The following is a 10885-nucleotide window of genomic DNA, read 5'->3' as shown; positions in this document are numbered from 1 at the left end:
CTCCACAAAAAAACCTGTGAGAAAAGTACTGTTATGATTTTTTAATAGATCTTTATTGGAGTATAATTGCTTCACAATACTGTGTTAGTTTCTGTTGTACACCAAAGTGAATCATATGTCCCCATATCCCCTCCCTCTTGAGCCTCCCTCCCATCCTCCCTATCCCACCCTTCTAGGTCATCACAAAGCACCAAGCTGATCTCCCTGTGCTGTGCTGCTGCTTCCCACTAGCTAACTATTTTACATTTGGTAGTGTATATATGGGACTTAAGTAAACTTAAAAGCTTCTGCACAGCAAAGGAAACCATAAACAAGCCAAAAAGACGGCCCTCAGAATGGTAGAAAATATTTGTGAATGAAACAACAGACAAAGGATTAATCTCCAAAATATACAAAGAGCTCACGGAGCTCAATATCAAAAAAACAAAAAATCCAATTAAAAAATGGGCGGAAGGCCTAAATAGACATTTCACCAAGGAAGACATACAGATGGCCAAGAGGCACGTGAAAAGATGCTCAACGTCACTAATTATCAGAGAAATGCAAATCAAAACTACAATGAGGTTATCACCTCACACCAGTGAGAATGACCATTATCAAAAAATCTAGAAACAATAAATGCTGGAAAGGGTGTGGTGAAAAGGGATCCCTCCTGCACTGTTGGTGGGAGTGTAAATAGTACTGTTGTGATTAATCCCCATCTTCAGATAAGGAAATAGATGCTTAAAAAGTTGAAGCAATTTGCTCCAACAGAGCCAGGGACCCATACCACTTCCTCCTCTCCTCCTTTCTCCCCTCCCCTCCTCTCCTCCCTATGGGCTCACATACACACCTGTGTTAGGAGGATCAAATGAGATCATTCACAGGAAATCACTTATGCTTCTCAAATTTAAGGGGTTGTGATTTTTATCTGGCTTGACCATTCAGGAAACTGGGGACTAGAAAAATGAACGAAAACTTGCATTTCACTCCCAGACCAGTGTTCATTTTCTTATACCATGAAACTCTACAGATTTCCTGCTTGCTTGCTCCTTCTGCTAACATGGATTCTCTTCCACTGAATTATCTTAATGCAAATATTGCTGACCAACTCTTTAGATATTTGAATACGGGCTGCCTTGCATTGATATTTTACTATTTGGTGTTTGCCCTAGCTTATCTCCAATCAATCAGGTCAATGTAGTTTATAAACTCTTTGGTGGCATAAATTGAATAATATTTATTTCATTATCTTCAGAACCTAGCTTGGTGCCAGGCCCCTAGCACAGCCTTAATAGAGAACCGTCTGATGAACTGTTAGAATGAACGCACGCCTACAAGTGCTGGTCTTTGGTTCTTTCCACCAATGAGGAGGAAAACCAGTTCTAGATTTGGGAATCAATACCATACCTCCAGCAAAGACTCTACTCTTGCAAGTATCTTTTTCTGTCCGGGTTTTTATCCCCTCTAGACTGCAACAGAACTTTACTTTCTGGCGTTATTATCCTTAATCTCTCCACCTTACAGCCTTCATATTAGGGCCAGATAAAAACTCTCATTACAATACATTGCTGTGTGACAATTTAACCAAAAACATAGTAGATTAAAAGCTCAATTTTTTATATCTTATGGATTCTTCAGGTCACGAATTCAGACAGGCCCTGGGACAGCTTGTCTCCACTCCACAATGCCTGGGGCCTCAGCTGGGAAGACCTCAGTGCTGGGGGAGATTCAATGATGGGGGACTAAAATCATCTAGAGGAATCCTCACTCACAAATCTGGCCAGTCATGCTGGAACCTCATCCGTGCTGTTGGTGGAATATCTCTCCATTTGGTCTCTGCTCGCTCATGGCATGGTGCCAGGGTTCCAAGAAACACCTTCCCAAGAGAACAAGACAAATTTATTTTTTATGACCTGCGTTTGGAAGTCATATGATGTTACTTCCGTTGCAGTCACAGGCCCACCCAGATTCAGGGGAAGGGGACACAAAACCTCTCAATGGGAAGCATCCATGCCACATTGTAGGAGGAACATGTGGGATGGGAGATCATGAGGCTTCATCATCCTAAAACATCACTTTAATCCTCTTTTCCCACCACCTACAGAGAAAAAATTCTGGCATTGAAGGCATTCTACAGTTTGGCCTAAAATGCCTTTCCTCCTTTCCTCCCTTCATTGACGTCTTCACTCTAGCCAGACTGAGCTACTCTGTCACCCAAACTTGTTAAACTCATTTTTACTTCTGCTCTTTTATCTCAACTGATCCCTCTTCTTTTGACCTAATAAATTCTACCTCTCATTTAAAACTCTTAATGCTCAATTCGTCAGAATGAACTAAGGTGGCAGGGATCCTCAGAGAGCTTCCATAAGTTACACTGCCACCTAAGGATGCTTTCAGAACACCACCTGTCTGGGTGTGGCCCTTGCCATTTTGCCTTGGCTCACCTCCCTGTGTGCCTGGGAAGCAGAAATGAAAGGAGAGACCTCAAACCACAACTCATTCCCAGGTTACCTCCTTTTCAAAGCTCAGATCCCTCAATAATAATTTTTTGCCCAACATGAAGAGGACGAAGTCCCTACCCTGTGGACCTCTTCTTGGAGGAGACTATGATAAAATGACTACACATCAATTCAGACCTAGTCAAGCGTCTACCTCGAAGAAACTTAAAACATGAATAGTAGATAGTTTGCATAGAGACTGAAGCCAGATGAAAAAAAGAGTGGAAAGGAGAGATGGATAATGAACAGATAAATAAACATGACAATTTCTGTATAGAAGATAACGTGTGTGTACGGTGATGGTAGGGTATTGCTTTAACTAGGTTGGTCAGGGGAATCCTTTCTAACGAGGTGAAAGAGGAGGAGACTAAGGTGAAAGTTCTCCCAAAGGTGTAAACCCCACCATAATATGCTTTATATGCCCCAAAAGGCATGTATGTATCAGCGATAAAAGTGGAAGACAGATTCAAGAAGGGAGATGATAAGAGGCAGAGTGAAGGGTAACGTCTGACGTGCTTGGGTCCGTTTTGAGAACAGGGCAGGAAAGGCAAGCAATTAACAGGCGGTCCCACACCAGTGCTCTCCTGGGCCTATGGCTTAGTGCTGAATAGAAAGCGAAAGTGAAAATAAAGCGCAAACAGTGGAAAAGGGACTTTAGCTATAATTCCACTTCCTCCTTGGCCAGGGTCTTCCTGCCCCGCTCCCCGTGTTCTAGTGCCCCCTCATCGGGCTGAGGATCCCTGCCAGTGCCTCCGAACCTCAATTCCCCAGCTCCCACGAGGACAAGCGGCGCTCGCTCCGCCCCCCAGAAGGAGTTCCGCGTCCTCGGCTGCCCCGCCCCCCCCGGTGGCTCTGCGCACGCGCGGGGGCCATATTAGCAGCGGATACTCAGGCAGTGGTGGTGGATTTTCTCTCGCGGAGAAAGAGCTCGGTGTAGGCTCTTCAGCGTCTCCCCTCGGTGAGCCTTTGCCCCTTGCGCACTCGCGGAAGCTTGGCCGCTCTCTCCGCGGGCGGGGATCCTGAGCGTCGCGGCAGAGCTGGTCCCGGCCTGCAGCGGCCGCCGAGGAACCGTGGACGTGATGACTCTGCACCGGCTCCTTGGTGATGGACCGGCCGCGGGACTGACTCCGGACGGCCGCCGTCGGGCTTCTCTGCACTGAGCAGGCACCACGGGGCTGGGGACGCTCGAGCGGCGGGGCGGGCGTGGGGCCGGTGGGCAGGACAGAGTTGTAGGGCTGCCTCCGTCACTGTAAGAGTCCGTAGTGAAAGTAAACCTGCGGGAAAGGAGGTGCAGGTGAACTCGCCTCGGGCCGTTGTCCTGCGTCTGGCGTGGAGATGAGAAAGTTGTGTTCTCTCGCGAATCAGAAGCCCCGGCCGTCTCCTCTCTTTGCTCTCCTGGCTCTCTGCTCAGGGCTAGCCTTACCTTTCACCTGCGTGTTGCAGCAGCCTCATAACTGGTTACCCTGCCCCAGTCTTCACCAGCCAGAGCGATCTTTCTAAAATGCCGGTCAGCTCCTGTGGCTCTTTGGCCCAGCATCGTTCTTTGGAGCCCCATTGCTTAAGAGATAGAATTCATAGTTTTTACCTGGGCGCGGGGACTTTCGGGACCTGATCCCTGCTTATCTTTCCATTTTTAATTACTGATATTCTAGAATTTGGGAAAATTGGCTCTGGAGGCCGAAGTTTGGCTTTTCCACCAAATCACGCTGAGCCCCAGTGTTGTCTTTTGCAGTAATAGTAATGATGCCAAAGATTACCATCCCGCTCCTCCGCTTCATAGTTCAGGACCCCGTATCATTCTCTGGAGAAAGCCTAAGCCTCTTAGCTAGCTTGGCATTCAAAGCTCTACATGGTCTGGATACTTGCTTAGTTCTTTCGTTTTTTCATATTTTTTTAACTTCAGCAATTTCTCTCGCCCATTAAGCTATCCTGCCTCTGCCTTTTGCTCAAGCTTTCTCCTCTGCCTGGAATGCCTTCCCCTTCTTTCTTCCCCTGTTCTTCCTCTTAGACCTAAATGTTCTCAGCCTTATTTCTGCCTCTCCCATCTCTAATTTGGGCTCATTTTCTGTATGTGTTTCGCAAAAAATACTTTCTTGATTTTCTCCGACCCTCTTCCCACTCTACCCTTAGTGCCTCTGTTTCCGCATTGCTTTATAATTGTCCTTCTGTGTCTTCCTCCCTCACCTGGCCACCAAACTGTACGCTCTTTAGGAAAGGGATTGCTCTTACCCATGCTGGCATTCCAGCATTTAGCATAGTGCCTGGTGCACCGTAAATGTTGGCTGAATGAAGAGAGTGAAGAAAACATTTTTTTTTCAAGTCAAGAAATGCTTTTTAAATTGTAAGTTTCGTTTTAATAATTATCCTATTTTCTTTTTACAGGAATTATCATAAAGTTCAGAAAACATGGTGAGTTAATACACATGCCAGTAAGCTGTTGCCTGATAAATTGTATTGCTTGTATTCAGCTTACAGACTTGCATGAGAAAATTGAAATGGAATGATGTCTTACCAGTTTCCTCCCACTCTCTGAATTTTGTATACCAGGATGTGTTCTGTAAAATGATTTGTGGGTTTACAGGAGTTGGCTTACTAAAAGTGGGTAGGAATCACTTGTATGTTTTTCCTTTGCAGTCTCGAAGATATGACTCCAGGACCACTATATTTTCTCCAGAAGGTAAAATATAAATTGTTTGATCTGTCTCAAATAAAAAAAAATTTTTTTAAGTGTTTGAATTTTAGGGGTGGATGGGGAGTCTACAAACTTTTTTTAATACTAAGTTGTTCATCCTTTCTGTAGTTTGAAGTGATGATCACCAGGTTGATTATGTACATCATAGGACTATGAGTAAAAGTGGGACTCTTGTTTGTAGCCCTCCAGTGTTGTTGCTGATTCTCTTGAACCAGTGGTGCACGAACAAGGAAGAGAGTCTCGGTTTCTCACTGCTTGTGTCTTGTAGGTCGCTTGTACCAAGTTGAATATGCCATGGAAGCTATAGGACACGCAGGCACCTGTTTGGGAATTTTAGCAAATGATGGTGTTCTGCTTGCAGCAGAGAGACGTAACATCCACAAGCTTCTAGATGAAGTCTTTTTTTCTGAAAAAATTTATAAACTGAATGAGTAAGTGAAATCTTAGGGAAAACATCTCATATTTTGGGAGGGCTATTGCATGTGACATGATAGAATTGAACAGTTTGTTCTGTTTTTACTTCTGAAATTTTTTCCTTTTAACTTATTTGCTTGAAACTTCCTTGAGGCCCAGGACCATATGTTATTCTTTTTAAGTGCAGGGTCAAGTACTTAGTGGAGAAACAGCATTGTATAGTGATAAGAGTACAAGCTTGGTAGTCACACAGCTTTGGGTTAAATCTGGGCTCCACCAATGCAAGCTGTGACTTCACACCCATTGTTCAACTTCTCTGGGCTTCAGAGCCTACTAGAGTGGTTGTGGCAGTTTAATGAAATAAAATAAAATGAATGAGATAAATTAGCACAGTGTTTGGCATATGGGAGGCCCTCAAGGTATTGTTTATAATAATGGTTACTCAGGAATTATTTTGAATTATACTGAATCTTACCAAAGAACAGGCCTCCTCAAGGTCTGGGAAAAGTTTAGACAAGCCCTGTACACTTAGTGAGTTTCTGTTACAGTTGGGTGTTCAGGGCTTTGCAGCTAGCAGAGAGCTGGATTTGCTCATTGGAGACTTTCCCTTCAGTGGTGAGCCAGGTGAATTCTGGTTATAGGGCCTTTTTGATACACTCACCCAAGAAAGTGTCATTCCTCCACAGAGTCACTGTTGGGCCCCTCAGCAGCTTGCAGGCTTGATTAGGCACAGTGCCAGAGGGTGTCGAGGCTGTAGGAGAGCCAGGGCAGCTTTCAGGGAACAGGGGGGTAGAGAAAGGAAATGCATACTCCCTGTAAGCCTAGCCCTGCGCTTCCTAGGCAGGCTCATAAAATATCCTGCCCTTCGGGTCCCCTCACCCTCACCCCCATCAAGTTAGGCCTTAGGAGATGAGAGTACTTACTACCCAAGAGCGTGCGGTAGTCTGTCTTCCTGTCTGGCAAAACCTTTTTCTTCCTTGTGGTTGAATCCTCTTGGGATTTACCCTAGCTTCCTAGTGTTTATTCTCTTGCCCTGTTCACAGGGTGGTGATGGTAAATACATCTGTTGTGAAGAACTTAAGTGTGCATTTATTTATCTTATGTGTTGAGTGACATTAAGTTGAAAGTTTCCTACAAAGATAAAACACACATAGGTTTTGTCTGAAGGGTGTAGCAGCTGAGAGGAAGCATGGTGAATTTCTAATAGAGCTTAGTACTTTCTAAAACTTGTAAAATACCCCTGGTAAACATCTTCCCTGCTTACAGATAAATGTCTTTCTTTTCCTCAAGGGATATGGCCTGCAGTGTGGCAGGCATAACTTCTGATGCTAATGTTCTGACTAATGAACTGAGGCTCATTGCTCAAAGGTATGGTCATAAATAGTATAATTGATGATATGTAAAATTAGTTTCGATGTTTCTAAGAACTCATTTTTTGTAAAGATTAAAGTCATTAAAAACCTATTAATTGCAAATTACAGTGTTTTTTTCTTTAACCAAACTTGTAAAATATTAGTTACTGTATGATTATTAAGATGTTGCCATGCCCTCTACTCTTCCCCTTTAGATTGTTTATAAGTGACTATTATGTTGACCCCATGGCAGAGATTTCTTTTCAGAGGGTATTTTGCTTAGAGTGTGTATATAGAGTGTTTTAGAGAAAACTATTCATATGCCAGTTTCTTTATCCTAGGTATTTATTGCAGTATCAGGAGCCAATTCCTTGTGAGCAGTTGGTCACAGCACTGTGTGATATCAAACAAGCTTATACACAGTTTGGAGGTACTGAAACTTTTGGAAATTTTATTCCCAAAAGATAAAACGTTTTATGAGTAATAACCTTTTTGAGATGGTAAAATGAAATTCAAAATGAAATAAGTAGACACTTTTCATACATTCTCACTTCATGAACTAACTGGCTTCCATTATGTGGACTATCAAACATTTTATTAATAGACTATTGAAAGGCCAAAATAACCTTTTCAAATGAGGAAACAAATTGCTTTTTACATAATGATGAAATTTAGCACTGGTCCTCTTTGTCTTTATTCCCTCTCCTGGCTGCATCCAAATCCTAGAAACAAAAGTGGAATTTTTGATGGAGCTTACCTATGGTGGCCAGAACACGGAACAGTTTATGAATGCTTAACTTCACAGAAAAGGGGTTAGCCACTGAGCTCAAGTAACCATAGTGATACTAAATTTAGATTGTTGGTATGTTTGGCTCTTTTTTTCTCTGTTAAAGGAAAACGTCCCTTTGGTGTTTCATTGCTTTACATTGGCTGGGATAAGCACTATGGCTTTCAGCTCTATCAGAGTGACCCTAGTGGAAATTATGGAGGATGGAAAGCTACATGCATTGGAAATAATAGCGCTGTGAGTATTTTTGTGTTGCTATAGAATGTAGCGAAGGGTCTAGTAACTGCCATAGTTTTAAAGTAGTGATGAGTGTAAACAACATTTTAAGGTAGCTGCAACAGCCTTAATGTGATATGAAAATATCTGTGATTTCTATTGGTGATGAAGTCACAGGTACTACTAATACTACTAGGGTTTATTGCCTACAGTAATAATGAAAGGAAGTGCTAATTTTCAGTTAGAAGTTGTGAAAATAAGATCTAGTTCCCCAGTCTCCCACATACTAGTTCACAGACCCCCTGAATTCAATCATGGATACCTGGGATTCATTCATAGATCATCAACATCCCTCCTTCGCACCCCTATCCCATGTCAACCCTCCCTGCCATCAAAATTGTTTATGTTGGTTATAATGCCAATAATAATTCAGGCATTACTCATGTTCCTAAAAAACGCAAAAATTTAAAGGAAATTCTCTATGTTGATTCTTCCTTATGTTTTATAGGCAGCTGTGTCGATGTTAAAACAAGATTACAAAGAAGGAGAAATGACTTTGAAGTCAGCTCTTGCTTTAGCTATCAAAGTCCTAAATAAGACCATGGATGTTAGTAAACTCTCTGCTGAAAAAGGTAATTTATGTCCACTCCTCTAATTTGTTTGCTTAGTGAGGGAATTGATTGAGTAGGCCTTTAACATGTTATCATAGTGCACTGAAACAGCAGCCCTATAAGTTAGGTGACCTTACAGCTATTTCCTAAGACTTGACCAAGGTCAACACTGACAAGTTCTGGAGCCACCATCCCACACTACATAACAAGCTGAAGGACTTGAGCCTGAATGTTCTCAATATTCATAGTTAAATCTGATCCATGCTATTTTATCTTATCGACTTCTTGACAATGATATCTATGCTCATGTGTACATATAATAAAGAATATGAAAGTAATTATATGGTTATATATGTTTGGTGTACTTTATCAGAGGTATAACATTTGCATGAGTTGTACCCTCTGTTCTTCTGAATCTACTGATCTCTTATGTTAAGCCCATGTTTGCAATTGTAAATGCTTTATTTAGCTAAAGTTATATGACCATATAAAAAACAATATTTGTAAATAATGTTTTTCAAAAATTGTAGTAAATTAACGTATTGATTTAGTTTAGGATAACTTAGCTCCTGGTGTTGCTTTAAAAAATGCCATTTACTTGCAGATTGTCCTCTTGTCTACTTCTGCCTAATTTCAAGGAGGCACTACTCAATTTTCCCTTCTCAAAATTTCTCCTCCTTTTGGCATTAGTCTGCTTTTCTCATGCATAGTCATGGGAGCTGCTTTTCATGCCTTTGTTTTGAAAAGTTCATGAAAAATAAGTGTAAGTACTTTTTAAAGATTTTGGCTGAGCCTTCAGAAGTTCTAACAAGGAAACTGGTTCCTTCTGGTCAGGCCAGCTAGAGCAATTGGCTGGTTGTACTTTTTCCAAAAAAGTCACAGAACAGCAGCTCAGAAAGTTAGTATGGGTGAAGATAAAGATGATATTAAAGTAAAAATATTCATAAAAACATTACAATATTGAAGGTATTTTGTTTCCATGAAAGTATCCATGAATTATATTAAGCAGAAAACTTGGAAAAGTGGTGTACTAAGGCTCAAATGGTATGAAGAGATTAAACTGTGGTTGCTTATTAAGTGTGTTGTCTAAGTATGGCTGCCTGTATTACAAGTGTGTGTGTTTGCTTCTAGTGGAAATTGCCACACTAACAAGAGAGAATGGAAAGACAGTCATCAGAGTTCTCAAACAAAAGGAAGTGGAACAGTTGATCAAAAAACATGAGGAAGAAGAAGCGAAAGCTGAGCGTGAGAAGAAAGAAAAAGAACAGAAAGAAAAGGATAAATAGAAGACAAAATCAGGGATTTTATAACTCATTTGGGGCACCATTTCAGTGTAAAAGCTGTCCTATTCTTCCACATTGAGAAAGCTTTGCCTCTTTTTTTTAACTTGTCTAGTGGGAAAATAGGATGGTACCAACTGAATTGGGTCCTTGTTATTGCTGTCCAGGTGAATATTGTAATGATGATTACTCTTTATGGACATCTTAATCACCCTCCCCCTCTTTTTTTTTTTTTTTTGAATAAAACTTGGAAAGAATGGAAATGGTGAAGGAAAAAATTCTCTAGCAATAACATACCAGGATTAATAGGGCTGTGGTCTTTTCACACTTTATGTATACGTGGCTACTCTTGCAGTTACTTTTTTTTTGGCTGCGTTGCGTCTTCATTGCTGCGCGTGGGCTTTCTCTCGTTGCCGCCGAGCCGGGGCTACTTTTCATTGCGGTGCATGGGCTTCTCATTGCGGTGGCTTCTCTTGTTGCAGAGCACGGGCTCTAGGCACAGGCTTCAGTAGTTGTGACCCATGGGCTCAGTAGTTGTGGCTCGCGGCTCTAGAGCACAGGCTCAGTAGTTGTGGCACACGGACTTAGTTGCTCTGCGGCATGTGGGATCTTCCCGGACCAGGGATCGAACCCGTGTCCGCTGCATTGGCAGGCGGATTCTTAACCACTGCGCCACCAGGGAAGTCCCAGTTACTTTTAAATAAGATGTTAAAATGGACAGAAATGTAAACATCATAAAAAGAGAAAGATGGGAACTGTGCAGTGAAGATTTTCTATTCGTTGTTCCCCTACCATCTTGGAGAACCTGTAGCCCAATTTAAGCAAAACGGAGAACTGTCCTTCTCCTAGGTCTCATCTGATACTACCCTATCAGAAGTCTATCTAGTGAAATAAGAGTCGTTTGCCAGCCTTTGATATTGATGGATGTTCATACTGGACTTAAAAGTTGTGTGTGTGTGTATGCACATACATATGTGCAAACATAGTAAAACGTGAAAGGTAGAATTAAAATGAAAGCCCTGTGTATCCACTACCCAGCTTCAGAAACAAATT

The 10885-nt window shown here is 42.0% G+C and overlaps 1 protein-coding gene across 2 annotated transcripts; it reads left to right on the top strand.

Annotated features, from left to right (window-relative positions):
- The first annotated feature begins 3316 nt into the window (after nucleotides 1-3316).
- On the top strand, nucleotides 3317-10095 carry PSMA4 (proteasome 20S subunit alpha 4). Of its 2 annotated transcripts, none has more exons than XM_082387067.1 (9): nucleotides 3317-3438; nucleotides 4863-4889; nucleotides 5115-5157; nucleotides 5441-5603; nucleotides 6877-6954; nucleotides 7280-7368; nucleotides 7832-7962; nucleotides 8450-8573; nucleotides 9684-10095. In XM_082387067.1, exons 2-9 carry the CDS (start codon nucleotides 4887-4889, stop codon nucleotides 9836-9838), a joined length of 786 nt encoding a protein of 261 aa, XP_082243193.1. In that variant the 5' UTR covers nucleotides 3317-3438; nucleotides 4863-4886; the 3' UTR covers nucleotides 9839-10095. The 2 variants fall into 2 exon arrangements, with proteins under 2 accessions (XP_082243193.1, XP_082243194.1); XM_082387068.1 differs by lacking the exon at nucleotides 3317-3438 and adding an exon at nucleotides 3471-3644.
- Nucleotides 10096-10885: the final 790 nt, after the last annotated feature.

The sequence above is a fragment of the Balaenoptera borealis genome (genome assembly GCF_965194805.1).
Source record: "Balaenoptera borealis genome assembly, chromosome: 3".
Classification (NCBI taxonomy): domain Eukaryota; kingdom Metazoa; phylum Chordata; class Mammalia; order Artiodactyla; family Balaenopteridae; genus Balaenoptera; species Balaenoptera borealis.
The sequence above is the reverse complement of the archived record's forward strand: the minus strand, read 5'-3'. Positions and strand labels throughout refer to the sequence as shown.

Bases quoted from the DNA above. Each gene is read 5' to 3' on its own strand.
- PSMA4 (XM_082387067.1), top strand. The intron at 5,158-5,440 runs GTAAAATATAAA...TGTGTCTTGTAG, and splicing joins CACTATATTTTCTCCAGAAG to GTCGCTTGTACCAAGTTGAA. The intron at 7,369-7,831 runs GTACTGAAACTT...TCTCTGTTAAAG, and splicing joins AGCTTATACACAGTTTGGAG to GAAAACGTCCCTTTGGTGTT.